The 25,239-nt window shown below is 50.7% G+C and overlaps 18 protein-coding genes and 1 non-coding gene across 19 annotated transcripts; 11 read left to right on the top strand and 8 right to left on the bottom strand.

Moving 5' to 3' along the window:
• Positions 1-124: 124 nt before the first annotated feature.
• On the top strand, positions 125-1,588 carry BCR37DRAFT_414058 (uncharacterized protein; the record flags this gene model as incomplete). The annotated part of the gene is made up of 1 exon (XM_040872259.1): positions 125-1,588. One exon carries the CDS (start codon positions 125-127, stop codon positions 1,586-1,588), a length of 1,464 nt encoding a protein of 487 aa, XP_040724455.1.
• Positions 1,589-2,342: 754 nt separating this feature from the next.
• Positions 2,343-3,008, top strand: BCR37DRAFT_380583 (uncharacterized protein; the record flags this gene model as incomplete). The annotated part of the gene is given in 4 exon segments (XM_040869518.1): positions 2,343-2,559; positions 2,609-2,733; positions 2,755-2,901; positions 2,913-3,008. Coding segments are annotated over 2 exon segments (183 nt in total), but the record flags the coding sequence as incomplete, so codon positions are not given.
• Positions 3,009-3,198: 190 nt separating this feature from the next.
• BCR37DRAFT_380566 (uncharacterized protein) lies at positions 3,199-4,196 on the top strand (the record flags this gene model as incomplete). Its single annotated transcript, XM_040869517.1, has 5 exons — positions 3,199-3,396; positions 3,579-3,767; positions 3,833-3,838; positions 3,882-3,918; positions 4,050-4,196. Exons 1-5 carry the CDS (start codon positions 3,392-3,394, stop codon positions 4,194-4,196), a joined length of 384 nt encoding a protein of 127 aa, XP_040724453.1. The 5' UTR covers positions 3,199-3,391.
• A 1,631-nt stretch (positions 4,197-5,827) lies between these two features.
• On the bottom strand, positions 5,828-7,595 carry BCR37DRAFT_348596 (oxidoreductase; the record flags this gene model as incomplete). The annotated part of the gene is made up of 2 exons (XM_040867860.1): positions 5,828-6,097; positions 6,135-7,595. 2 exons carry the CDS (start codon positions 7,593-7,595, stop codon positions 5,828-5,830), a joined length of 1,731 nt encoding a protein of 576 aa, XP_040724452.1.
• Positions 7,596-7,717: 122 nt separating this feature from the next.
• BCR37DRAFT_380544 (anthranilate synthase component I) lies at positions 7,718-9,283 on the bottom strand. The gene has a single exon (XM_040869516.1). The coding sequence runs from the start codon at positions 9,242-9,244 to the stop codon at positions 7,769-7,771; it is 1,476 nt and encodes a 491-aa protein (XP_040724451.1). The 5' UTR covers positions 9,245-9,283; the 3' UTR covers positions 7,718-7,768.
• Positions 9,284-9,388: 105 nt separating this feature from the next.
• BCR37DRAFT_393473 (cytochrome c oxidase, subunit VIb) lies at positions 9,389-9,766 on the top strand (the record flags this gene model as incomplete). The annotated part of the gene is made up of 3 exons (XM_040871310.1): positions 9,389-9,475; positions 9,544-9,662; positions 9,709-9,766. The coding sequence occupies 3 exons, from the start codon at positions 9,389-9,391 to the stop codon at positions 9,764-9,766; spliced, it is 264 nt and encodes an 87-aa protein (XP_040724450.1).
• On the top strand, positions 9,569-10,808 carry BCR37DRAFT_414054 (putative dicarboxylate carrier protein). Its single transcript, XM_040872258.1, has 2 exons — positions 9,569-9,662; positions 9,709-10,808. Exon 2 carries the CDS (start codon positions 9,906-9,908, stop codon positions 10,746-10,748), a length of 843 nt encoding a protein of 280 aa, XP_040724449.1. The 5' UTR covers positions 9,569-9,662; positions 9,709-9,905; the 3' UTR covers positions 10,749-10,808.
• A 24-nt stretch (positions 10,809-10,832) lies between these two features.
• Positions 10,833-10,915, bottom strand: BCR37DRAFT_t29. The gene has a single exon. It is a non-coding gene; the product is annotated as a tRNA-Tyr (tRNA).
• BCR37DRAFT_53678 (uncharacterized protein) lies at positions 10,872-12,158 on the top strand. Its single transcript, XM_040872350.1, has one exon. The coding sequence runs from the start codon at positions 10,996-10,998 to the stop codon at positions 11,971-11,973; it is 978 nt and encodes a 325-aa protein (XP_040724448.1). The 5' UTR covers positions 10,872-10,995; the 3' UTR covers positions 11,974-12,158.
• A 471-nt stretch (positions 12,159-12,629) lies between these two features.
• Positions 12,630-13,483, top strand: BCR37DRAFT_53656 (uncharacterized protein). The gene has a single exon (XM_040872348.1). The coding sequence runs from the start codon at positions 12,866-12,868 to the stop codon at positions 13,382-13,384; it is 519 nt and encodes a 172-aa protein (XP_040724447.1). The 5' UTR covers positions 12,630-12,865; the 3' UTR covers positions 13,385-13,483.
• Positions 13,484-13,999: 516 nt separating this feature from the next.
• Positions 14,000-14,791, bottom strand: BCR37DRAFT_53674 (uncharacterized protein). The gene has a single exon (XM_040872349.1). It carries the CDS (start codon positions 14,658-14,660, stop codon positions 14,208-14,210), a length of 453 nt encoding a protein of 150 aa, XP_040724446.1. The 5' UTR covers positions 14,661-14,791; the 3' UTR covers positions 14,000-14,207.
• Positions 14,688-15,509, top strand: BCR37DRAFT_53699 (uncharacterized protein). The gene has a single exon (XM_040872351.1). It carries the CDS (start codon positions 14,923-14,925, stop codon positions 15,457-15,459), a length of 537 nt encoding a protein of 178 aa, XP_040724445.1. The 5' UTR covers positions 14,688-14,922; the 3' UTR covers positions 15,460-15,509.
• A 658-nt stretch (positions 15,510-16,167) lies between these two features.
• BCR37DRAFT_380540 (uncharacterized protein) lies at positions 16,168-16,891 on the top strand. The gene has a single exon (XM_040869515.1). The coding sequence runs from the start codon at positions 16,383-16,385 to the stop codon at positions 16,851-16,853; it is 471 nt and encodes a 156-aa protein (XP_040724444.1). The 5' UTR covers positions 16,168-16,382; the 3' UTR covers positions 16,854-16,891.
• Positions 16,892-17,856: 965 nt separating this feature from the next.
• On the bottom strand, positions 17,857-18,516 carry BCR37DRAFT_393470 (uncharacterized protein; the record flags this gene model as incomplete). The annotated part of the gene is made up of 1 exon (XM_040871309.1): positions 17,857-18,516. One exon carries the CDS (start codon positions 18,514-18,516, stop codon positions 17,857-17,859), a length of 660 nt encoding a protein of 219 aa, XP_040724443.1.
• Positions 18,517-20,863: 2,347 nt separating this feature from the next.
• On the bottom strand, positions 20,864-21,162 carry BCR37DRAFT_380537 (uncharacterized protein). Its single transcript, XM_040869514.1, has one exon. It carries the CDS (start codon positions 21,116-21,118, stop codon positions 20,954-20,956), a length of 165 nt encoding a protein of 54 aa, XP_040724442.1. The 5' UTR covers positions 21,119-21,162; the 3' UTR covers positions 20,864-20,953.
• Positions 21,163-21,500: 338 nt separating this feature from the next.
• BCR37DRAFT_387857 (uncharacterized protein) lies at positions 21,501-22,039 on the top strand (the record flags this gene model as incomplete). The annotated part of the gene is made up of 2 exons (XM_040870571.1): positions 21,501-21,720; positions 21,891-22,039. The coding sequence occupies 2 exons, from the start codon at positions 21,501-21,503 to the stop codon at positions 22,037-22,039; spliced, it is 369 nt and encodes a 122-aa protein (XP_040724441.1).
• Positions 22,007-22,704, top strand: BCR37DRAFT_380536 (uncharacterized protein). Its single transcript, XM_040869513.1, is given in 2 exon segments — positions 22,007-22,032; positions 22,045-22,704. The coding sequence occupies 1 exon segment, from the start codon at positions 22,196-22,198 to the stop codon at positions 22,664-22,666; it is 471 nt and encodes a 156-aa protein (XP_040724440.1). The 5' UTR covers positions 22,007-22,032; positions 22,045-22,195; the 3' UTR covers positions 22,667-22,704.
• A 664-nt stretch (positions 22,705-23,368) lies between these two features.
• BCR37DRAFT_53522 (uncharacterized protein) lies at positions 23,369-24,415 on the bottom strand. Its single transcript, XM_040872347.1, has one exon. The coding sequence runs from the start codon at positions 24,320-24,322 to the stop codon at positions 23,603-23,605; it is 720 nt and encodes a 239-aa protein (XP_040724439.1). The 5' UTR covers positions 24,323-24,415; the 3' UTR covers positions 23,369-23,602.
• A 257-nt stretch (positions 24,416-24,672) lies between these two features.
• On the bottom strand, positions 24,673-25,160 carry BCR37DRAFT_334907 (transcription factor TFIID complex subunit Taf3; the record flags this gene model as incomplete). The annotated part of the gene is made up of 2 exons (XM_040867162.1): positions 24,673-24,737; positions 24,788-25,160. Coding segments are annotated over 2 exons (438 nt in total), but the record flags the coding sequence as incomplete, so codon positions are not given.
• Positions 25,161-25,239: the final 79 nt, after the last annotated feature.

The following is a 25,239-nucleotide window of genomic DNA, read 5'->3' as shown; positions in this document are numbered from 1 at the left end:
GAAATGACACGTATGCTTTTCGAACAGTACAATTAAAGCTGCAATTGTAGTAGTACCTCAGCTGTCAAATAACGTACTGTTCTGCAACTTCTTGGAAAAGATGCATTTATCATCGAAGACAACAATGACCAGCGGCTTCATCATAAACATCAATTTGAATCTGTTGTTCCTATGCTCTATGGCTACAGCTGGCCGCGCCAAGGGACAAAGAGGCAGCACTTCCGGGTCGAAGCGATCTGCGACTGCAGCTGCAATCACTGCGGCAGATGGACTTGGAACTCACGACTCCAACGTTCCAGAGACTTTCAAACGTTCGTATAAGCATCAGCAAACCTTTTTCCCCGAGTGCAGGACGGTATCAATTGGCTATCAGCATCTAGTTCAAGAGCTGCTCAATGATCGCTTTACACCTCAGCAGACGTCTTCACTTGCTTTCGCTGCAGCTTCAACGACGAGCAGCTCAACACCGCAATCAATGCCTGGACCCAAACTAATGAGCGAAGAGGCCTGCTACACAACTTGTAAAACCGGAATCGAAGCCTTTCGAGATCAACTTTCGCAAGGTATGAGATCGTACAAGCAACCTGCTCCATGTTGGGCCACTGCAGATTTCACCATCGTTGACCGAAACGGAACAGCAATTAAGCAGTATTGTCCTGGGGTCTGCCCTTTGCTAGTCGTCTGTATGTGTCAACTCAGTCTGATCATCCACTATCACTACAATGCAACACCAGGGGAAATGCAAAGAAACAAGGAGGTGTTCCTCTATAGCTATAAGCCTACGAACTTCCGGTCTGTTTGCGACATGAGGACATTTCCGAATGATTTGGGTGGAGTAATGTTTGAAGGACCAAGGACGCTAAAGGTTAAGCGTTCACTGTTCAACCTATGGAAATTGATACCTGGATCGGCGAAAGTATTGAAGACTATTGAATGTCCAATCCTCAATGATAGACAAGCAAATGATCCGAGCAATGCAGGACAAGGTACAGTAACTGCGGAGAATCCAGCAGCAAAGAACCCAAAGAGAGCGATTCGAGAAGTGTGCTATTGCAACGGCGTCGATGGCAAGAGGAGCATTGTCACTGCTCAATGTAGTCATGCTCAGGTTTCTTGCGTGACAACAAGCTATGAAGACGTCCTGAGTGCTCTTCAGCAAGGTAACTATGATCAAGCCATGCTGGGGATATGCGTGGAAGTGTTTCCTGAGCTTGTTGCGTTGTTCAAGCCAATTCCCAGGATGGCGATTGCAAACGAGCAGATCGGTAGTGGAACTTTGGACCTGTTCATTCCCAATCTGCAGAATCTTCCTGACCTCAACGAACTACCTCCAGCTGAAGGTAGGGTGTCGCACGGGCAGCTGGGCACGGGTGAAGGGCTCTTGCCCAGCCCGCCTGCCCTTGAAAATGCGTTTGTCCGTGTTCGCCCGCAGCACGGGCACGGGCTAACGGGCAGAATAAAGGCGAGGACATGCGAACTTTCGCGGCACCCTGGAGAAAAAGTGGGTTTACCCGGATCATCCGGGCATATTTCACCACTTGTCCGTGTTCGCCCGCGGCGCGGGCACGGGCAAACGAGCAGAATGTAGGCGGGGCCGGGCAAATTTTGCGGCACCCTAGCTGAAGGGCACGATAAAATTTGAAGTGCCGCATTTGTGTTTTGTCATAGCTAAATCGCAATTGCTGAAAGAACATGTGACTGTAAATACGTTTCGTATTCAGCTACAGGGCAGAGTCAGAGTTGTTCTTTTACACCTAAGTCCACGGCCGCGGAAATTCCACACATGACAGAACTGCCCAAAGCAAATCCGTGACTGACAGCTGCAGCTCCAGAACCAGCTGACGACGCGGATCAAAAGAGATCAAGTGAAGCCACTCGAAAACCCAGGGAAGTGTACAAACGACTCACTGACGATGACTGCGTCTCTGTGCTCATCAATTGCACAAAAACACTGGTGACAAAGCGCAGCTGTTTTCTACGGCAATCATATGAAGCACAGCATTGCTGCAAATGCGCAAAGAGATACGTTCGAGCCCAATTGCTTTTACTCTGCAACGAGATCTGCAGTCGGCGCCATAGATCAAGCTTAAGCCCTCAGAATCATTAGCCTTTTGCTGGCTCTTAGCTGAAGCTACCCTACGGAAAATTTACCGGAGTGTACCAGAGCCAACCGGCGGATTACCGTGAGAAACTTTTCAAGCACAGCGGATTACCGGAGCCAACCGACTTCCAAACTTGCACACCGGAGGAAAACCAGCGGATATGAAGAGGCGGATCACTGAGCCACGCCAAAAGGCAGACAACACACAAGTCAATCACTGTTATCAAGTGATCAGAGGCCAACATCCGCTCATAATCAAATCTAGAAGCTATTTATACTGGATTCGATAGCCCTCAGCTACCCATAAAGAATGCTTCTGCTCTCGTAAGCGCCGTTCTCGCTTAAGCAGCTTGCCTACTGCTCTTTTCTTGTCGAGCCCTGTTCTCTCAAATTGGCCAGTTCATTCAAGAAGACGGCAAACTGGCACAATGACCTGCAATATGTGTCCTTGCTTGTTGAGAGACTTTGCGCCGCATGACGATATGGTCTTCAAGACCTTGATAAGACCTTGATGATCGCAAAATGCCTGCCGTCATGTTCAAAGAGACAGAGCAATTCTCTATAGCTCAATATTGCATTGTCGTGAACCTCAGACGCTTCATACGTCTGCCCACTGAATGCGGCCTTCGTTCGTGAACGGAGGCCACTCGCAGCACACTTCACAACGAAGATCTTTGTGGTGCCTTGACGACTAGCCACTTCGCATCTTAGCCACGATCACAAATTGGCGTTTGTAGGCTCAAAATTGGAAGAGTGTAGCGCTAGCGAATCTTGAGAATCGTCGACTTTGGCGTTTTGCTCCTTTCCTGCCTGCCTTGCCACTTCAGGACGAGATGGGATGACCAGCACACGCATCTGCCCTGCACCGTCTTGCTGCTTGTAGACAACACCTCACTGTCCTTGAGCTTACCCATTCGAGCATGTGGCATCTCCAGCTGCTCCATCACTCTTCTCAAGACAGGTTCTCCACTACTAGCGTGAGCAGCGCACGCTGCAAGCTCGATACCGTCGACTGACCTAGATAGGAAGAGGGATCTCCCACCGACAGTCTGGAAGACTACACCAGGCTCGCAGGATCGATTGAGCGTATCGATATACATTAAGATCCAAGCGCACGTTGCATAGCGTCTCTAGAACCGATAGTTCCTCTACAAAGACACTACGACTCGCAATGGGACTCTGGCCGCGAACGCCATTGCGCGACGCCACATGGATCAACATCACGGCACATGTACGGTACCTGATGGACACTCACTAGATTGTGGTCGATGCGCAAGGCAGGATGGTCACATGGCGTCACCGCAGCGTTGGGAAGCTCCAGACGGTCATCCACAAGTTGGATTTGGCTGTCCCTGTGCTGGGACGAGCTCATGGACATTAGATTGCCTTGACTATCTGCCAGCCCCACGCGAAGGTGGTGAATGAGGCGGTGAGAGTGTCTTTGTACCTTGCAAGCTCTTGACTGACGCACCCACAGACGCGTAAGGCGAAAGTCTACAGAGAGACTACTACTGCTGCTTCTTCCCAAGACGATGATATCATCCACGAGCACGACGTTGCCCATGGAGCGTCATCTGCTCGCCTCGATAATGAGAATACCCGCTGCGAGACACCCGCTTACGCCCTCTCTGAAGACGATGGTATTGACGAGGCTGCATCGAGAATTGTGGGTTCCTCCTTCTGCCTGATGTGCCTCACTAACATATTCAGTTGCAGCTAACTTCGTCTCAGCACAATGTGAGCCAATTATGCGGAGGAAACATTGGCTAACAAGATGTAGCGTCAAGCAAACAAGATTGCGCATGTTTCCAAGGCAAGTCCGTCCCATCTTTGATGTTATAAGACTGACCAGTGGCCAGAAGTCAAGCAAAGATCGATCCACCTCCTCGTCTCGCAAGGTATACACTTCTGCCATTCCTACCATGACATACTAACGATGCATTTCTAGTCTGGAAGAACATCAAAGCTATCACGCAGAGCACAGGACGCTGAGCAAGGCAGCGCTATTATGACCAAGGCCAAGACTGCAGCATCACAAGCAAAAACGGCGCACAAGTCTGCCAAGAAGGCCAAGAAAGCGGCAGCACGTCTGTAGTGTGTCGTAGATGGTCTAGTTGCTACACCTACTGTCGCTACAGCATCTATTGAGCTCCCCGTTGGCAGGTGGTATCCTCTGGTAATCCTCCGGTTGGCTCTGGTAAAGGCGTGCTTATTTCCGCCGGTAGTCTGCCGGTAGTCTGCCGGTAGTCTGCCGGTAGTCTGCTGGTATTACTGCGCCTGCGAAGTTAGGGATTTTCCGCCGGTATTCATCCGGTAATTTCCGCCGGTAATCTGCCGGTCCAAATTTTCCGTAGGGCTAGCTGGTGCACCAATTCATCGCGAAATGACTCGAAGATGCAGCTTGACAACTGGCTCTCAAAGTAAGAGCAAAAGTAGAGGTATCTCAAGCGACATCTTGGCATATAAAGTCAGTGGCTAGCTAATCGTTGAAACTGCAGCAGTTGAATGAGTGGACAGCCGTCAATTTGCAATTGTCGGTTTCAAAAAGTTGGCCACCACGCACAGCTACAGCGCTAGCCGGATGCAATAACTCAAAAAAGCTCCTCACACAGTCAGCACGAGTGCTTTTCAATCGACCCCTGACCTGAATGCTCCATGACTGACACGCACTCTACGTGCTGGCTGCAGCTAATCCTGTATCGCGCAGCACAATTTGTTGATTCCCTTTACGCGCGATGTTGAGAGTGCATACTCAGTTCTGTCCCTGATCACCATGAGCAGTTGGCATCGACATCAATCCTCCCTCGGCAATATGAGCTGCAGCTTGCAGGAGCATGGGAATTCAGGGTCTCATTGACAGCACACTTGCGCGGCCATCAGCAGGAATCTTCGCGGGAGCTGAAGCACAAAATGCGACTCGAAGACGCACCGTGGCATATTTGGTCGATCGTCCAATCAGCTGATGTTCCTAGACCCTTGTTCTTTGTGGAGAAGCTTAAATGATTTTCAAAGAGGGATCTCTGCTCAACCTCAAGCTTGTTCTAGTCGCGAAGCAGCCTGTAAGTATACAAGTAAATGAATGCCAGATGCATAGCTGCAGGCAACTTAGACTTCAATTGAGCTAACTCAATCTTTAGCTGCGAGGAGATGAATTGGCTCTACATTTTGCCATTATTACCTATTGGCGATGCGCACAAGGAGCCGAAAGGCGATTGGAGGACCAAGGAACCAAAACCAGGCCAGGCATTTTATGGCGCATGCCGACAAAACTCCATCACCATCAAGTATTTGCACACATGCAAGCCTAGGAGCAAGGGCTCTGAAGTGAATCAGTGCACGGATATTACCTCCTGCTCATTCTCTGGTGGTGAACGATTGGTGCAGGCTGGATGTGACTGCAATTGCTACTCGGCCCATGCAAAACCATGCGAGAAGTGATTCTGAGCCTTGCCGTGACTTGCCGTTCGCATTCCAGCACGTCCATATTATACCAAAGTCAGAACAAACAGTTCTCTCATAGCTCACGAGCAGTAGCTGATTGATAGCGAAGCAATCTTAGAAGCCTTGTGGAGAACAAGACGTATGCGGGTGATACAACGGTGGCGTATAGGAATGGTCTCGGCGGCTCGTACTGCTGTGGGTCGACCTCAAAGACAAAGTCGGACCCAGCGAAACGCCGTGAAAGATAAACCACAATTCGTCCTAGACTTGCGAGGGTACAGTCGGTTACTCTTGCTCTGTCCAAGTCTGCGATTCAGAAAAGTCGAAAATCTTGTTTGGATTGAGCAGTAGCAATGGATCCATCGAGAGCTTCAAGCGTTTCATCAAGCCCACTGTGTCTTCACCCAATTCCTGCAGCAGGTACTTCTTCTTGACAATACCGACACCATGCTCGCCTGTGCACGTTCCGTCCATTTCGATTGAACGTTTGACGAGATGACTGACTGCGTCTTCGACGGCCTTCTTTCCCTTCGGATCCGCCTTGTTGTAGAGAATCTGCTGTTAGCATGGTCCTTTGTGAAGTACTTCATACAATAGAATGAGCGTTGCCATCACCAGCGTGACTGACGATACTGGCAAATACACCAATCGACGTCATTCTTTCCTTGACCTCTTTGATGAGCTGCGGTAGCTTTGAAAGCGGTACAGTGTAATCTGTGGTCCAGACAACTTCGCCTTTAGCAGGATCAGCAGCGGCCATCATACTCCACAGTGCTTCCTTGCGTGCCATCCACAAGTTGTGTGAATCTTCCTCACTCTTGGCAAATTCAAACGCTTCAGCATTCGTGGCTTTTGCAATCTTGCTCGCTTGCTTGATTTGCTCATCCACCGCTGCTGGACTGCCGGAGAATTTCATAAAGAGGTAGGGGAGTTCCTTGTAGGTGCGTGCTCCAGTACCTTTACTGGTTTGATTGACGGCCTTCATTTGCACGTCATCAAGCAGTTCCAGTGCGCCGCACGGAATGCCTGCTGCCATGATTTGAGAGACGCAAGAGGCTGCATCAACAAGTGTTGGAAAGGGTGCGATAGCAACGCGTGTGAGTTCTGGAATGACTGCCAGTTTGAGTGTTGCTTCGGTAACAAGACCAAGGGTGCCTTCACTGCCGACAAACAAGCGGGTCAAGTCATACCCAGCAGACGATTTGCGTGGTCTACGACGTGTTTTGATGATGGTGCCATCTGCCAGAACAACGGTGAGTGAGAGGACCCATTCCTTCATGGTTCCATAGCGTGCTGCGTTTGTGCCAGAGCAACCGGTTCCAATCATGCCGCCAATACGTGCGCCTGGACCAGGGTCGGGTGGGAAGAACAGATTATTGGATTTCAGCGCTTCATTGAGTTCCTGCCAGCCAATAGCAGGCTGTACGACCACATCGAGATCTTCCTTGTGCAGGGATACGATTTGATCCATGTGCGCAAAGTCAACACACACACCACCTTGCGTTGCGCTGAAATGTCCTTCGAGTGAGGTACCTCCGGAGTACGCAATCATGGGTAACCTGTACTTGTGACAAATCTTTGCCATTTTCGCAACATCCTCTGTACTTTTTGGGAAAGCCACTGCAATGGGACGTGTCTCAATATTGTACGTTGCCCAGCTACTGAATCCATGACGCTCGAGTTCTTCCTCGTCTGTCGTGATGCCTTCTTCACCTAGAAATGCCTGAATCTCTGGCATCGCTTTGTAGAGTTCTTTTGCACCGCCATACTTGGCAGGTGTCGTGTGTGTGCGAATGATACTGCTTGTATCTTGTGCATTGGCTTGACGGCTCGTAAGGAGTCCAATGGCATAGGTACTGAGGCCCGTCAAGGTTGATAGTAAGAGTGCTTTGCCTGTTGTCCAGCGAATGGGCGGGCGTGCTTGTGATAGCGGAGAGCGGACTGTGCTTGCTTTACGAGCCGCTTGACGGAGTGCTCGGGGACGGGCTTGTGAGAGCAGAGAACGGACTGTACTCGCCTGACGAGTAGCTTGACGGAGTGCTCGAGCAAACATGCTGCTGGCTCTGCACAATAGTCGTGGAGGGATGGTGCAATGGAAGTAGTTAGAGATCTGGGGAAAGCGTGGGATCCACCGGTGATTGCCGACCAGATGAAGTTGCTTTGAAGAAAATCAAGAAGTGTTGAATTGTAAATGAGCCTTATTGGCATGCTAAATGTGGTCTAAATCTATGCGCGACTTTGCTGAAGTCCCAAATGGTACTCTTCTGCCTTCTTGATGGTCGTCATATTGGCCTTGAGTTTGTTGAGTGTCTCAATATACTCATCCTCTTCAACACTATCAAAGACAATACCACCGCCTGCCTGCAGGTAGACAGAACCATCCTTGTATGTCATGGTGCGAATGGCAATACATGTATCCATACTGGTATTATCATAGCCCCAACGACCCACGGCACCGGCATACACGCCACGCTTCTCACCTTCGAGCTCGGCAATGAGTTCCATGGCACGGACTTTTGGAGCGCCTGAAACAGTGCCTGCTGGGAAGATACTCCTGAATGCATCGAAGCGTGTTTGATCCTCTCGCAGCACACCGGAGACTTGTGAAGTGAGGTGTGAGACGTGTGAGAAGCGTTCAACGGTCATGAAGCGATCGACAGAGGTGGTGCGGGTATCGCACACACGGTTAATGTCGTTACGCGCCAGATCCACAAGCATGACATGTTCAGCACGATCTTTCGTGCTCTCAAGGAGTTGAGCTGCGAGTGCATCATCTTCTTCAACAGTCTTGCCACGATGCACGGTGCCTGCAATAGGATGTGTCAAGACACGACCGGCTTCCGCCTTGACCAGCAATTCAGGCGATGCACCAATCAGAGTAAAGTCGTCGCATTTGATGTAAAACATGTACGGTGAGGGGTTGACCTGCCGAAGTTGTCGGTAGATGTTGAAGGGATGCAGGTCTGTGGTTCTGCGAATGCGTTGTGAGGGCACAGCCTGGATGATGTCGCCTTTACGAATATGTTCCTTGAGCTTTGTGACGTGTGCTTTGTAGCCTGCTTGACCAATGTTGCTTTCGTACTGGTGGTCAAGGGAGATGGGTGGTTGTTCCACAGCAGGGGTCGGTTGCTGCAGGAGATGGATGTATTGCTTGATGGTCTCTTCAGCGAGCTTGTACTCCTCCTCAAGAGGGTTGTCGAGAAAGAGGTGCGTGACAATCTTGACGTTATTGTAGATGTGGTCGAAGCAGACGACTGTTTTGTGGTAGAGCATGACTGACTCGGGTGTGCCCAGGACGTCCTTTAGATCGCGCCGTGTACGTGGTTCAAAATACTTGACGCAATCATAGGAGACGAAGCCAATAGCCCCGCCACTAAAGGGCGGCAGACCAGGAACATCGAGCTTGCGGTAGCCCTTGAGTCGCGCTTCCAAGTCAATGAGCGGGTCTTCTTCCTTGCCATGGCCGGGCCCGCTCTTGACAACGAGATAGGGATCTGTGCCGACATAACTGAAGCGGCCCAGCTTTTCTCCGCCAGAGACGCTCTCCAGGAGGAAGGAGTACTTGCTGCCCTTGCATAGTTTGAGATAGGCATTTGCAGGGAGGTCGTCTGCGGGTATGGTTGCATAGACGGGGACTATATTTGGCGAGTCTGAGGCATCTGCAATGAGCTGCCTGAGGTCCTCTATGCCTGGGCTGAGCATGGATAGCGCCTGTGGTCTTGTATGCTTGATCTTGCTACGTAGCGAGTTGATTAAATGGATCTGCACGTGCATCGACAGACTAAGCAGAACAGCGGCAGCAGTTACTATTGCTACTACTACTACTATTACTACTATTACTAGAAGATGTCCGACGCAGACGAGAAGCCAGAGCTCAGGCCATTCACCTTCCGCACTGCCGGTTACGACGCACGCTTCCCAAACACGAACCAGGTGCGTGCCACTCGACCAGCCTCGAGGCAATACATACATTCATATATGCTGACATGCCGTCCCTCTAGTCCAAGCACTGCTTCCAGAACTACGTCGACCACCACAAGTGCGTCAACCAGCGCGGCAAGGACTTCGAACCATGCAAGCACTTCTTCAAGGCTTACCATGCACTTTGCCCCAATGAGTGGTATGTCACCTTGCATACTATGTACGCACAACTAACCAAGCAAAAGGCACCAGAACTGGGACACCCTCCGCGAGAATGGCAACTTCCCTACCGATCTCGAGTAGATGCCCGTAGCAAATCGACCTCTGTGGCTTGTTTATTTTGTCTTTATACTTATCCTTGCTTCCGTCTTCTGTCTTCAGCGATGTCTCCAGCACTATACACACACCGCATGTTTATTGACCCTCTACTCGCCATGCATCAATGAAGGACAATGTACACTACCCCTTCTACCTTGGCGGCACCTCCAGCATGATCGCCGCCGCCTGCACACACCCACTCGACCTCGCAAAAGTCCGCATGCAAATGTCGGGTGACCATGCAACGGGTTTCCTCCAAACAATCGCCCACGTCGCCCGCAAGGAAGGTCCACGCGCCTTGTACGCGGGACTCTCGGCATCACTCTTGCGACAAGCAACTTATTCTACGACTCGCTTTGGTGTCTATGAGGAACTCAAAGCACGCGTAACAGATCCGTCATTCGGTGCACTCGTTGCCATGGCGAGTCTTTCTGGACTCGCAGGTGCGATTGTAGGGAATCCAGCAGATGTCTTGAATGTCCGTATGCAAAACGACTTGACCCTGCCACCGGACCGGCGGCGGAATTACAAGCATGCGTTGGACGGACTCCGTCGTATGACACAGGAAGAAGGCATCGCTAGCTTATTCCGTGGTGTAGGCGCCAATGGTGCACGCGGTGTTCTCATGACTGCCTCGCAACTCGCTTCCTATGATCTCTTCAAATCGGCACTCCTTCGGTATGGGGTGTTGAAGAAGGATAATCTAGTCTGTCACTTTTCTGCCAGTTTTCTCGCTGGCTTCGTGGCAACAACCGTGTGCAGTCCCTTTGATGTCGTCAAGACCCGCATCATGTCTGCAAAGGGTGATGCTGCCATCTTGACGGTTGTCAGGGAGGCACTTGCAAAGGAAGGGTATGCCTTCATGCTACGTGGATGGGGTCCGTCATTTGTGCGATTGATGCCACAGACTGTCATTACAATGCTTGTCCTGGAGCAGCAGAAGAAACTGTACAGGGCATTGATGTAGAAGAGATAGCTGTAGACGAGAAGCGATGACTAGACATGCAACAGGGATTGCCTCCAGGGACAAGATGAAATCGAAAAAATAAAGTCCCCGCTGCCTGGATTGAACAGGCGACCCCATGATATCGATTAAATTACAGTCATATGCTCTTCCAACTGAGCTAAGCGGGGATTTCTTATCGCAATCCACTGGGTGATACATAACACCTCAAAATACCCCCAATCCGCGCTTTTTTTTTCCAATTCAAGCTATGTTCCCTACCCCATCACCATATCCTCGAGACGGTAAGTCCCTCTTCAGTGATAGAATGGCGGAAGACACTAGGATCACTCCTGGCGCCGTCACGGGATTCTGTTCATCCGAGCAAGCTGAAGTATATGAGGTGCTTGAGTCTGGAACCCCAGACTACAAGCAACGCCGTGTAGCAATGAAGCTCGGGATGAGAGCCGCTCTCGCTAACATCATCATGTGCTCCCTCCCTCAAATGATGCCTGGTGGCGAGGAAGCGCTCAAAAAAGCGTTGTCCCCGTATGGTGACGTGGTAGGAGAGCTTGTGAGAGAGCGAAGATTTGCTACCCATGCGTTCTTGACAGGTCGTTGCTGCTTTCTCATGCGTCTCAAGGAAGAAAATAAGCTGCCACCTCGGCGCTTGACGGTGGTGTACAGCGATCACGAGGAAGAAATGACACTGACCATCAATCCACTCCCTGGAACGAAGCAATGCCATTTCTGCCACACACTCGGACATGCGCGTGCAGAATGTCCCGTAGCGCCTATTTGCAATATATGCAAAGCCTCAACGGCCCATCCACCCATCAAGTGTCCTATCATCAACCCGAAAAAGCAAGAACGATGGCCTGGTGCTTCTCATCACTTTGTGCCGACTGAAGTGGACGAGATTCCCGAAACTGAGGGCTACAAGAAAGCTTGCGCATCCATGCTCAAGCACCAAGAAGCCTCGTCTGGCCAGACTATCCTTTGCAAAATCCCGGACTTTGCAGATGAAGGCATTCCTGAGCTCAAAGCGGCCTTCTCTCAATATGGCTTGATTCCTGTCTATTACCGGGAGTGTGTCGAGGGAACCAAGAAACCCTCAGGACGCTTTTGTTTCTTGCTGAGGCTCAAGGATGTGTTTAAGCAGCCACCTAGACAAGTGGTCGTCAAAAGAGATGGTGGCAACTTTCTCGAGACAATCGAGCTCATAACCGGTGCAGAAGCCGAGAACTAGCTCTAGCTGTCTTGTTGTTTACTCCAAACCGATTCTGCTTACACCTCCTCCGTGCTGCTTCCCTAATCTAGGCAGCCGACGATTGACCATGCTCAAGGTAATAGCGCGGACAAGTGTCACCGCTTGAAGCCTCTATTCACGGCCGACATGAGACCATACCATTGGAGTTTGTAACCGACTCCTTAAACTTGAGCCACGATGGCGAAAAGAGATCATGACAAACAATGCGCATGTGGACATGCAATGCCATGCACACAAACAAAATCGAGACCAGCTTGAGATGTCAGCCAAGCCTTGACAAAGAACAGGGACCTTCATTTGCCAATGCCATTATGCCACGGACTGGCCTCTCCGCTCCTTCGTCTTGTCTTCACTCTTCTCGTCTATCGCTACCTGTCCTGAGTTCTAAGTACTCCTGAAACTGCTCCATCACGATGGTGCTCAGCATTATCACATGGCCCGGCGTATCCCCCTTTTTGATGCGGCCTCCGCTGGCATCTTTATCACCTCGCTGCATGGACCACGCTCCAACATGTAACACTCGCAAGCGTCGAGCCACGCGTCTCATGGACCACACTCCAGCATTGCGCTCGCAAGCATGGATGTCCTCTTCAACAGAGCCCCAGCGTCAGTCGTCGATGCGCTTTCAGGGTCTTTGCCATCGCCCACCTTTTTCTCGTCTTCTCCTCGCTCGAGGCTGTCAAAGTATAAAAGGAGCGCTTCTCACATCTTTGTAGCATTGTCAGCAACATCAGTTCAGCTCTCCTGCTATCTTTTGTTCGAAGGCTCTGCCACCAAGACCACTCTTACGCCTAAGCTCCTTACCTGCAGCGGTACGCCTTGCCTCGCTAGGTCGTGATCGTCACAGTATTGCGGAAGTCTGTCGCCAAGGATGCGCCTTGCTCCGCCCAATGTCATTTCATCGGCAGTGGTGATCACCATCGGCTTAGCACTGGTTGGTCATACAACTGCATTTCAACTCTCCTGTAACAATGCAGGTTGTCCCCCGGGCTGGATGATGGACGGCCGCTATAAAGATTGCCTACAACTTCGAGGCTGCCTGTTCTATGCGGAGATCAGAGATCCTAGCGATCCCTTAGACAGGCTCAAGACTTGGAATGCTTTGCGAGGCTCCATCGGACCCAACGCTGACGCGATGTTTGTTTACACGGACACGACCAATGGAGCAGCCCCGTCATCTGGGTCGAAATATTGGCAGGCGACACAATTTATCTGTTGGCGAGCTTGGGCAAGTTTTAGTGTACCGTCACTATGGAAGAATCAGCCTATCCAGAAGAAAGACTTGAGCTTCAAAGATGATTATGGTGTGCTTTATCAGGGCAGAATTGATTGTACCGGGGCTGACGTTACCCAAAAAGAGGTCCGTTGCTGTAAGGCATGTCCGATTTGAATTGGCGTCAGACGTGCAGACTTAAAGTAGCGTATATCGAGAGTCACTTTCCGCGCATACGTAAGCTAGACGCAGAATTGGTAGAGCAAGCAGTGTCTAGGTCATGCATTTACCAAGCTCATCGTGGTTGGTGTGCGCTAAGTGGATTGTAGCACTTGCATTTTCACCTGTTGAGGACAGCTCGGTATTAGCAAAGGCTCAGTATTGGCAGTTACCATAGGAACGCTTGATGAAGATGAAAAAGCTAAGCAGGGCAATTGCGGAGGTGCAAGCAGTATACGCCAGCTGACGAATGACTGTGAAGATTGATATTACTCTGTGCAGCGCTGAACGCGGTGCAAGATCAAACTTGTGCATCACAAAGAGGGCAAGATTGAATACCAAGAGGACCGATACTACAGCTGCCATAGAGTAGCATATTGCAATTGTCAAGGCGTCCTTAAAGTTTCGACACTTGAATCAAGTGCAGCGGCATGCAGATGCGTATTCTGCAGACGTCTTCACAGGCGCATAGGAAGCTTATAAGTCATCATTCACGCAGGCTGCCCAGTAATCAGAATATAGACAGTCGGCTAAGGGGGAAACAAGCTGCCATTGTGTACACGTGCATTTCATCTCATATTCTCAGGTGACAGCTGGCGTGAGGGAGGCTCATCTTGTCAAGAGTCTTGCCATCATCTGATTCATCTCTGCTTCCAGCGACAACTCTTGTGATGGCTCAGCACTCAAACTCCGTAACATAGGGTCTTCTTGCTGATTAAACCGCAGTAATACACGCTTTCAAGGCTTTCATACTCTTGAAAGCAAGCTGAAGGTCCAGATCTCAGTCAATACCTTCTCGATTGCGCACCGCTACAGCTGTGATTGCCATCGCGATGACGATTGCGGTTGTAGCTGCGACCCCTGCAGCTGAAAATTGGCCTCGCGCGCGAAACGGAGACGAACATTGCGTCTCATGTGTTGAGCTGCAGCAAATATATCCACAGATCAATCTCCGAGGTTCAATGGAGATGTTCTTTCGTATCATATGCATCAGCACATGGCGCAAAGGTCTAGCTAGACCTTGAGCATGTGACTCAAGCATGTGGCTCAAGGGCTCAAAGCGCCCGGTCCGCAAAACCACGAGTCCATGACATTGCGGACGCGTGGCAAATAAAGCCAGCCTGGGAGCTGTACATTGCGAGCTCAGGCGAACGCTAGTCACCACTTGAAGCCTTTGAAACCGACCGACATGAAGCTGCTCAACTCGAGTTCTTTCAACGAACTCCTGAAACATTGGCCCCGTTCGCGAATACGAGCTTAAGATTCAAAATGCATGCATGCGCACAAACAAGAAAGTTGAGACCAGCTTGAGATGACAGCCACTGTCAGCCAGGCTCTGAAGAAAGAACACGGGCATCAATTTGCCAAGACCCAAATAATAGGAGCCCCTGAAATATCAGCCCGCATCAATCAAAGGCAGCGAAAGAGCCACGCAATCGCAAACTCCGATCGAAAATTATCAAACTGCATTGTATAGCGGTGGTCTTTGGCCGACGATGCGCCTTCCTAACCACGATGTAGCTTCGTCAGCAGTGATGATCACCATCGGCTTAGCGATGTTTGGCCAAACAGCTATCAGCATCAGTATCACGCCGACCGACGTGTGTAAACTAGATCCGAGAGGGAAGTGTCCCGCGGGCTTCCGAATGACACCATTCAAAGATTGTCTACAACTTCAAGGCTGCCTCTTCTATGCGGAGGTCAGAAATCCTCTGGACAAAGAGGACAGGTTCAAGACCTGGAAAGCTTTGCGAGGCCAAATTGGGCCCGACAATGACGCTTTCTTTGTCTTTACGAATACATCTAATGGACCATCCCAGTCCGTGGGGTCAAAATACTGGCCACAGGCAGACTTCGTCTGTTGGCGAGCTAGAACAGAGCGTGATCCATGGTCAGTGTACACCCTCGATAAGGTCATTGGAGTGAAACAGTTGACTCAAAAAGTCGGAGGTGTGGTTTACAAGGGCTACATCAACTGTGACTTACTTGGCGTTATCCAAAAAGAGGTCCATTGCTGTAATGAGTGTTCATAATGAATTGGCGTGACACGTACAGATGGGAACGCAAGTTCAATTGAGAGTCGCCTTCCGCGCATACGTAAGCTAGATGCAAAGTTGGGAGAGTGGGCAGAGTCTAGGTCATGCGTTTACCAAGTCGATAGTGGTTGATGTGCGCTAAATGGACTGTACAACTTGCAATCTCAGACACTCTCAGCAACTTAAGAAGAGGAGAAGCGAGAGAACATGAACTCAGTGGAGCTGCCCGAGCTGCGAGATGAGGGAGCGTCGGAACAAGGCACAATAGGGTGGCCGACGAGCGAAAGTGCGAGTAGAGACAACGTGACAAGCGTTGTCGGAAGCGAGACAGATAAGAGCGTGAAGATAAACAAGTTGATAAAGACAGGCAGTGGTAGCTGTCAGAGCTTGTGCTGCGAAATCGCTGTGTGCTAGGTTTAAAGCTGTGTGTTCCTCTTACAAACAAGCCGCTTCGTAGCAAACAGCCTTGTTGTGATCGGGTCGCAGGGATACACGCTCCCATACTGCTGAAAGCAAGCTGAAGCTCTAGATGCTGTAGACAGACATTGCCTTGAGTAAGACGCACCGTCCTAGTTGGAATTGTAACAGCAATTACGATGCGGTCGCAGCTGTGACCCCTGGCAATTTCGGCCTCGCGCGAAACGGAAACAAACATCATGTGTATATGGGTTAAGCTGCAGCAAATATGTCAACATCCTATCGTATTGTAAACATTGTTTCAAGGCGCTGAAACTGAAGTATGTGGCTGAACGGCTCAGAGCGCATGGGAGAAACGAGCTCCTGAAATTGCGAAGGCGTGGCATATAAAGCTAGCCAGGGAGCTGAACATTGCGAGCTCAAACACATTTCCCTCGTCTTCAACACGATCGCCTGTTTTACAAGATGCGTCTCGATACTTTCGATTATGTTTCACTGGTAGGATGATCAGCGTCGGCTTGGATCTGACTGGCCATGCAGCTGCACACAAGTGTCCTGAGGGCTTGATGTGGGCGCCGGGGAAAAGGTGCCAACAGATTCGAAATTGCGAGTCCTATGCGATGGTGAGAAATACGTCGGATTTGACAGAAAGGGAGGAGACCTGGAAACAGTTGCGAGGGCAGATAGCGCCCGACAACGACAAATTGTTTGACTACAAACAACCAGACCACACGGAAGCATACACGCACTCGTTCGGATCGAATGGAAAAATCGATGAGACCAGCATCGTCTGGACTCCTGCAGTTTTCACTTGCTTGCGGGCTCGGACAGAGCAAACATTGTTCGTGCGCTATGAAATCAACTCCCAACGATTGTCCAAAACGCAAGGTGATGGAACGCGTTTTCAGGGTTGGATTCTTTGTAATGGGCCTAACGCTAGCCACAAGGCTGTCCATTGTTGTTCGCCTCTATGAATATCAATGCGCTCAGTGAAGTCAAAGAAGGTATGCAGTCGTCAAGATACTTGCAAAAGAAGTCTTCAATTGCATAGGCTGTTTCTGCATCTGTAGGCAGCGAGCGACTTAGGTAGTTTAAAAGAAGCTGCAATTGCAAAAAGACCTGTTCCAAGTGCGAGGAGAAGCAGCGCTCGACGCATTTGTCTTTTAAGACTACACGCGACCGCTTGCTGACGGTGGCCGCTCAAACGACATATAGAACCCTGCAACGTTGACCTGCAGCTGTAGGCGAATGAACAAGACGTGATCAATTCTCAAGTGGAAACATATGCATCGGCGGGTGCATAAAGAAGATGTCCATCACCGTAGATGGCGTGTTTGTGATTGAGCCTTGAATCCATGGCATCGAGGACACTTGCCAAAAGAAGTATCCAAAGCTGTCACCTTTGTCCGCCTTGAATCGACAAGATCTGAGGCTCGCATGCATCAGGGTACGCGAATAAAAGGCGCGGATTGCAGCTGCACCTGTCTGCAGAGCTCGAGTGGATCAGATAGGCAGAAGCTGCGAATTGCATTTAAGTCTATCACTCGTAACTTATATGCGCAAAGTAGACTGCATCTATCTCCTCCGTAGCTGGCAGTGCGGGGACTGGCACTAGGTTTGCATCTGCTTCTAGCTCAGACACTTGGGAAGAAGGAATGCCTGGACTGTGCGGCAGTGGTGTAAGCGGTACACGCTGACTGACGAATGCCTTGTGGGGTTGGCGTTTCCCTTGCAGCGCTGCCCGCTGTGCAAGAGCAAACTCGCGCGTTACAAAGAGGGCCAGGATGATGGCCAAGACGACCAAGACTGCAGCTGCCATAGAATAGAATAGAATAAATAGTTGCTGTTGAAGGGTCGACACAAGCGGTTTGATGCAAAGAAGCAAAGGTATACTGCATGGTGTGGAGCATCATATGCCAAGCCAAGCACGGACCGCAAGTCCGAGCAGCAGTGCACAGGCATCATCGCGAAGAGTCGTTAATATGAGACTGTAGCGTGCGAGTACCATGGCGTAGACGTTGTATGGGGGTGGGAGCATAGCGCCATTGTAGCAATCATACTGCCTTGAACTTGTGCGCCGCCAATAAAGAAGCGAAGCGTTTGCAGGATGAGCTCAATGGTGGCACAGTACCAAAAGATAGGCTCAGCTTGGCCACCGATTTTGCTTGGAGCACGCAAGCCATAGCTGGGAATGCTTTCGCGGCGCAAGAAAATGACAAGGAGAGCAATGGCGCTTAGATGCAAAACTTGCCAGAGCTTGTTGGTCCGTGCGGTCTTTTGCGCTGCTTCTGTTTGCTGCTTTTGCTGTTGCTGCTGATGTGAAGACATGCCTGCCGGTGACTGAGGGAAGCCTTGACCACCGCTGAAACCAAATGGATCGCCACCTGCACCTCTCTGTCCTATGCCCATCTGCTGTAAGATCGCAAAGGGGTCTTCCATAGGCATACCGGCAAAGTCTGCAGGAGCCTGTTGCATATGCGGCGGCCGAGGTGGGCCATACAAGGGTGCGCGCTGTCGAAGATGCGGCGTCATGATGTCTGTGTCGACTGTTGAGATGTCGACTTCTTCTGGGTCACTCTCGTCGCCCATGACGAGTTCTGGTTCTGACCCAGCGAGCGACACGTCTTCTATCGCCATTGCCTTTGTGTCGAGGGAGCCAGGAATCCCGCGGGACGCTTTTGTTTCTTGCTGAGGCTCAAGGATGTGTTTAAGCAGCCACCTAAACAAGTGGTCGTCAAAAGAGATGGTGGCAAGTTTCTGGAGACAATCGAGCTCATAAGCGGTGCAGATGCTGAGAACTAGCTTTAGGTACTTTGTTTCTCTTTTAACACGGTTCTGCTTACACCTCCTACTTGCTGCTTCCCTAGTCTAGGCAGCCGAAGATCGACCATGCTCATGGCAATCGCGCGGATTAGTGTCACCGCTTGAAGCCTCGGTTCACGGCTGACATGAGACCACTCAATTGGAGTCTGTAACGGACTCCTGAAACTTGAGCCACGATGGCGAAAAGAGATCGAGACAAACAATGCACATGCAGTATCATGCACACAAACAAAATCGAGACCAGCTTGCGAAGTTGAGATGTTAGCCACTAATAGCCAAGCCTTGACAAATGACAGGGCCATTCCATTGGCCAATGCCATTAAGCCACGGACTGGCCTCTCCGCTACTTCGTCTTCTCTTCACTCTTCTCGTCTATCGCTACCTGTCCTGAGCTCCCAGTACTCCTGAAGCTGCTCCATCACGATGGTGCTCAGCATTATCACATGGCCCGGCGTATCCCCCTTTTTGATGCGGCCTCCGTTGACATCTTTATCACCTCGCTGCATGAATCACGCTCCAAGATGTAACACTCGCAAGCGTCGAGCCACGCGTCTCATGAACCACACTCCAGCATTGCGCTCGCAAGCATGGATGTCCTCTTCAACACAGCCCCAGCGTCAGTCGTCGTTGCGCTTTCAGGGTCTTTGCCATCGCCCACCTCTTTCTCGTCTCCTCCTCGCTCGAGGCTGGCAAAGTATAAAAGGGGCGCTTCTCGCACCTATGTAGCATTGTCAGCAACATCAGTTCAGCTCTCCTACTATCTTTTGTTCGAAGGCTCTGAAACCACGACCACTCTTACGCCTAAGCTCCCTACCTGCAGCGGTACGCCTTGCCTCGCTGGGTCGTGATCGTCACGATATCGCGGTAGTCTTTCGCCAAGGATGCGCCTTGCTCCGCCCGATGTCATTACATCGGCAGTGGTGATCACCATCGGCTTAGCACTGGTTGTTCATACAACTGCAATCACCCTTTCTTGTAACAATGCAGGTTGTCCCCCGGGCTGGATGAAGGACAAATACAAAGAGTGCCTACAACTTCGAGACTGCCTGTTCTATGCGGAGATCAGAGATCCTGGCGATCCCTTTGACAGGCTCGAGACTTGGAATGCTTTGCGAAGCATCATCGGACTCGACGATGACGCTATGTTTGAATACACGGACACGACAAATGGAGCAGCTCCGTTATCCGGGTCGAAATATTGGCAGGCGACACACTTTACCTGTTGGCGAGCTTGGGCAAGTCTTAGTCCAACGGAACCGTGGAACAATCAGTTTATTAAGAAGAAAGACTTGAGCATCAACGTTGGTCAGGGTGTGGTTTTTAAGGGCTATATTGATTGTACCGGGGCTGGCGTTATCCAAAGAGAGGTCCATTGCTGTAAGCAGTGTCCAATCTGAATTGGCGTCAGACGTGCAGACGTAAAGTAGCGTATATCGAGAGTCACTTTCCGAGCATACGTAAGCTAGACGCAGAATTGGTAGAGCAAGCAGTGTCTAGGTCATGCATTTACCAAGCTCATTGTGGTTGGTGTGCGCTAAGTGGATTGTAGCACTTGCAATTTCATCTGTCGAGGACAAGTCGGTATTGGTAAAGGCTCAGTATTGGCAGTTACCATAGGAACGCTTGATGAAGATGAAAAAGCTAAGCAGGGCAATTGCGGAGGTGCAAGCAGTATACGCCAGCTGACGAATGACTGTGAAGATTGATATTACTCTGTGCAGCGCTGAACGCGGTGCAAGATCAAACTTGTGCATCACAAAGAGGGCAAGATTGAATACCAAGAGGACCGATACTACAGCTGCCATAGAGTAGCATATTGCAATTGTCAAGGCGTCCTTAAAGTTTCGACACTTGAATCAAGTGCAGCGGCATGCAGATGCGTATTCTGCAGACGTCTTCACAGGCGCATAGGAAGCTTATAAGTCATCATTCACGCAGGCTGCCCAGTAATCAGAATATAGACAGTCGGCTAAGGGGGAAACAAGCTGCCATTGTGTACACGTGCATTTCATCTCATATTCTCAGGTGACAGCTGGCGTGAGGGAGGCTCATCTTGTCAAGAGTCTTGCCATCATCTGATTCATCTCTGCTTCCAGCGACAACTCTTGTGATGGCTCAGCACTCAAACTCCGTAACATAGGGTCTTCTTGCTGATTAAACCGCAGTAATACACGCTTTCAAGGCTTCCATACTATTGGAAGCAAGCTGAAAGGTCAGATCTAATTCAATACCTTCTCGATTGCGGACTAAATCAGCTGTGATTGCCATCGCGATGACGATTGCGGTTGTAGCTGTGACCCCTGAAAATTGGGCCTCGCGCGCGGAACATTGCGTCTACATGTGTTGAGCTGCAGCAAATATATCCACAGATCAACCTCCGAGGGTCAATGGAGACGTTTCTCCGTGTCATAATCATAAGCACATGCTGCAAAGGTCTAGCCAGACCTTGAGTGCAGCAGCTGCAGTGAAGATGTGTAAGGCCGCAGGGTGAGCTGCGACCTCACATCGGCTCGGAGGCCCGACCGATCAGATGGCATGGCACGTGCGCCCGGATCTGCTGTGCTGGCAACTCCTTTATATGCTCTCTTCTTACCTTTCCATACTTTAATCTCTTCCACATTTCATTCTCAGGCCTACTACATACGTATAGTTGCTTGAGTGGTGAAAGTGGAGGAGCAGCGACGTAAGGATCCTAAGGCCTTACAAGATGGCACTCACCTCTGCAGAAGGGGTGCCCCTCTTGGCAGAAAGCCCGCAATTATCTCTGCTTCGATTGACGGCACTCATCTCAGAAGGCAATGTCCGTCTTGGCAGGAGTCTTGCAATTATCTCTGCTCTCAGCTGCAGCTCCTGTCGTGGCTCAGCAGTCAACCTCCGTAACAAACAGTCTTGTTGCTGAAGCAATACACGCTTTCAAGGCTGCCTTACATGCTGCCAGAAGCAATGAAGGAAGCCTTGAAAGCAAGCTGAGGCTCGAGATTCCAGTCAATACCTTCTCGAATGCGCACTGCTCCAGCTGTAAGTGCCATCGCAATTTCGATTGCGGTAGCAGCTACGATCCCTGAAAATTCGATGTGCGAGCGAGCGCGCGAAACGGAGACGAAGACTGCGTCTACATGTGTTGGCTGCAGCAGATATATCCACAGGTCAATGCCCGAGGGTCAATTGCTGCAGCTCAACACATGTAGACGCAATCTTCGTCTCCGTTTCACGCGCTCGCTCGCACATCGAATTTTCAGGGGAGGGGTCAATGAAGACATTTCATGATGTTAAAGGCACATGGTTTGAAGGCCTAGACCTAGGCTATGTGGCTCAAGGGCTCAGAGCGCAGGTCTGAAAAAAAAATGAGCCCCTGAAGTTGAGGACGCGTGGCATATAAAGCTAGCCAGGGAGCTGAACATTGCGAGCTCAAACACATTTCACTCGTGTTCAACACGATCGCCTGTTGTTCAAGATGCGTCTTGATACTTTCGATTATGTTTCACTGGTAGCGATGATCAGCGTCGGCTTGGATCTGACTGGCCATGCAGCTGCACACAAGTGTCCTGAGGGCTTGATGTGGGCGCCGGGGAAAAGGTGCCAACAGATTCGAAATTGCGAGTTCTATGCGATGGTGAGAAATACGTCGGATTTGACAGAAAGGGAGGAGACCTGGAAACAGTTGCGAGGGCAGATAGCGCCCGACAACGACAAACTGTTTGACTACAAACAACCAGACCACACGGAAGCATACACGCACTCGTTCGGATCGAATGGAAAAATCGATGAGACCAGCATCGTCTGGACTCCTGCAGTTTTCACTTGCTGGCGGGCTCGGACAGAGCAAACATTGTTCGTGCGCTATGAAATCAACTCCCAACGATTGTCCAAAACGCAAGGTGATGGGACGCTTTTTCAGGGTTGGATTCTTTGTAATGTGCCTAACGCTAGCCACAAGGCTGTCCATTGTTGTTCGCCTCCATGAATATCAATGCGCTCAGTGAAGTCAAAGAAGGTATGCAGTCGTCAAGATACTTGCAAAAGAAGTCTTCAATTGCATAGGCTGTTTCTGCATCTGTAGACAGCGAGCGACTTAGGTAGTTTTAAAAGAAGCTGCAATTGCAAAAAGACCTGTTTTAAGTGCGAGGAGAAGCAGCGACCGCGTCGACGCATTTGTCTTTTAAGACTACACGCAACCGCTTGTTGACGTTGGCCTCTCAGAAGACGTATAGAACCCTGTGAAGTTGACCTGTGGGCGAATGAACAAGACGTGATCAATTCTCAAGTGGGAACATATGCATCGGCGGTTGCATAGAGACGATAGCCATCACCGTAGATGGCGTGTTTGTGATTGAGCCTTGAATCCATGGCATCGAGGACACTTGCCAAAAGAGGTATCCAAAGCTGTCACCTTTGTCCCCCTTGAATCGACAAGATCTGAAGCTCGCATGCATCAGGGTGCGCTCATAGAAGGTGTGAATCGCAGCTGCACCTGTCTGCAGAGCTCGAGTGGATCAGATGGGCAGAAGCTGCGGAGTTGCGTATAAGTCTATCACTCGTAACTGATATGCGCAAAGTAGACTGCATCTATCTCATCCGTGGCTGGCAGTGCGGGGACTGGTACTGGGTTCGCATCTGCTTCTAGCTCAGACACTTGGGAAGAAGGAATGCCTGGACTGTGCGGCAGTGGTGTAAGCGGTACACGTCGACTGACGAATGCCTTGTGGGGTTGGTGTTTCCCTTGCAGCGCTGCCCGCTGTGCAAGAGCAAACTCGCGCGTTACAAAGAGGGCCAGGATGATGGCCAAGACGACCAAGACTGCAGCTGCCATAGAATAGAATAGAATAAATATTTGCTGTTGAAGGGTCGACACAGGCGATTTGATGCAAAGTAGCAAAGGTATACTGTAAGGTGTGGAGCATCATATGCCAAGCCAAGCACGGACCGCGAGTCCGAGCAGCAGTGCACAGGCATCATCGCGAAGGGTCGTTAGGATGAGACTGTAGCGTGCGAGTACCATGGCGTAGACGTTGTATGGGGGTGGGAGCATAGCACCAATCGTGGCAATCATACTGCCCTGAACTTGTGCCCCGCCAATAAAGAAGCGAAGCGTTTGCAGGACGAGCTCAATGGTGGCAAAGTACCAAAAGATAGGCTCAGCTTGGCCGCCGATTTTGCTTGGAGCACGCAAGCCATAGCTGGGAATGCTTTCGCGACGCAAGAAGATGATGAGGACAGCAATGGCGCTTAGATGCAAAACTTGCCAGAGCTTGTTGGTCCGTGCGGTCTTTTGCGCTGCTTCAGTTTGCTGCTTTTGCTGTTGCTGTTGATGTGAAGACATGCCTGCCGGTGACTGAGGGAAGCCTTGACCACCGCCGAAACCAAATGGATCGCCACCTGCACCTCCCTGTCCCATACCCATCTGCTGCAAGATCGCAAAAGGGTCTCCCATAGGCATACTGCCAAAGTCTGCAGGAGCTTGTTGCATATGCGGCGGCCGAGGAGGGCCATACAAGGGTGCGCGCTGTCGAAGATGGATGTCTGTGTCGACTGTTGAAATATCGACCTCTTCTGGGTCACTCTCGTCGTCCATGACGAGTTCTGGTTCTGACCCAGCGAGCGACACATCCTCTATCGCCATTGCCTTTGTGTCTAGTCTATGAGAGCAGCTGTAGAGAGCAGTTGAGAGTGGTGCGTGGTTTGGTGCAGTTTGGTCGTTGATGTCGTGGCATGAAGCAAGTCACTTCTACACTTCTACTGGTTTACATTTAGACTTCTAGACAGTATCATCCAGTATATCACGGCTACAGGCTAAGACAGCGCATGCTCGTTACTGAACAACTGCACCTCACGCGGGATCCAGGTCACAGTCTCCAGGCCCTCAATCGGATTGCGCTTCCCATGATGCAGCTTGCGAGTCTTGACGGCGGGAGCAGGAGCCGCAGACTGGCCTGGCTGCTCAGTCGCTTCCTCTGCTACACGCTTGGCAAGCGACGCCAGCGCAGAGTCTTGAAAGGCCTCTGCGCCAGAGACCCGGACGTTCTTCTGCACCAAATCTAGCATGTCAGCGCATTGTCGTGGGCCATCCTTGTAGAAGAGGTCTTACGCGTCAACCAGTCGGACGAGGCAGCCTCGCCGAGCTCATTCTCACCTTCGCCAGCGACACGTCGCATTGCCTGTGCCTGCTCACCCGTGATCCATCGGCCGAATCCCAGTACAGCCTCTTGCATATGTTCTTCATGCGGCGCACTCCGTCCAGACTCTCGCAATAGCCCAACCAGATCCATAGCTAGCCTGACATCCGATAGATCAGCACGCGGCCTGCCTGTGTGATTCGCAGCGTGCATGGCTTCTGTAGCGAGCAGGGAAAGCATATGGACGAGTAAATCGGCGAACGTGTCCACGACGGTGCGACTGGCGCGGTCGATACCGGCGGCTCTCAAGACTTGCGTTGCTGTGATGCGCGCGACGCTGAAGTGAAAGTGCGCATTCTGATCCGTCATGCAGGCATAGGCCGTCCAGCTGGTTGCAGGTTTTGTCTCTTGGTGGTCTGCTGCT

The sequence above is a fragment of the Protomyces lactucae-debilis genome, assembly GCF_002105105.1.
Source record: "Protomyces lactucae-debilis strain 12-1054 chromosome Unknown BCR37scaffold_12, whole genome shotgun sequence".
Lineage (NCBI taxonomy): Eukaryota > Fungi > Ascomycota > Taphrinomycetes > Taphrinales > Protomycetaceae > Protomyces > Protomyces lactucae-debilis.
The sequence above is the reverse complement of the archived record's forward strand: the minus strand, read 5'-3'. Positions and strand labels throughout refer to the sequence as shown.

Bases quoted from the DNA above. Each gene is read 5' to 3' on its own strand.
- BCR37DRAFT_380540 (XM_040869515.1), top strand. From the start codon at position 16,383: ATGATCAGCGTCGGCTTGGATCTGACTGGCCATGCAGCTGCACACAAG.
- BCR37DRAFT_380536 (XM_040869513.1), top strand. From the start codon at position 22,196: ATGATCAGCGTCGGCTTGGATCTGACTGGCCATGCAGCTGCACACAAG.
- BCR37DRAFT_53678 (XM_040872350.1), top strand. From the start codon at position 10,996: ATGTTCCCTACCCCATCACCATATCCTCGAGACGGTAAGTCCCTCTTC.
- BCR37DRAFT_414054 (XM_040872258.1), top strand. From the start codon at position 9,906: ATGAAGGACAATGTACACTACCCCTTCTACCTTGGCGGCACCTCCAGC.
- BCR37DRAFT_53674 (XM_040872349.1), bottom strand. From the start codon at position 14,660: ATGTTTCAGGAGTTCGTTGAAAGAACTCGAGTTGAGCAGCTTCATGTC.
- BCR37DRAFT_53522 (XM_040872347.1), bottom strand. From the start codon at position 24,322: ATGGCGATAGAGGATGTGTCGCTCGCTGGGTCAGAACCAGAACTCGTC.
- BCR37DRAFT_380537 (XM_040869514.1), bottom strand. From the start codon at position 21,118: ATGATTATGACACGGAGAAACGTCTCCATTGACCCTCGGAGGTTGATC.
- BCR37DRAFT_380544 (XM_040869516.1), bottom strand. From the start codon at position 9,244: ATGCTCAGCCCAGGCATAGAGGACCTCAGGCAGCTCATTGCAGATGCC.
- BCR37DRAFT_53699 (XM_040872351.1), top strand. From the start codon at position 14,923: ATGCGCCTTCCTAACCACGATGTAGCTTCGTCAGCAGTGATGATCACC.
- BCR37DRAFT_53656 (XM_040872348.1), top strand. From the start codon at position 12,866: ATGCGCCTTGCTCCGCCCAATGTCATTTCATCGGCAGTGGTGATCACC.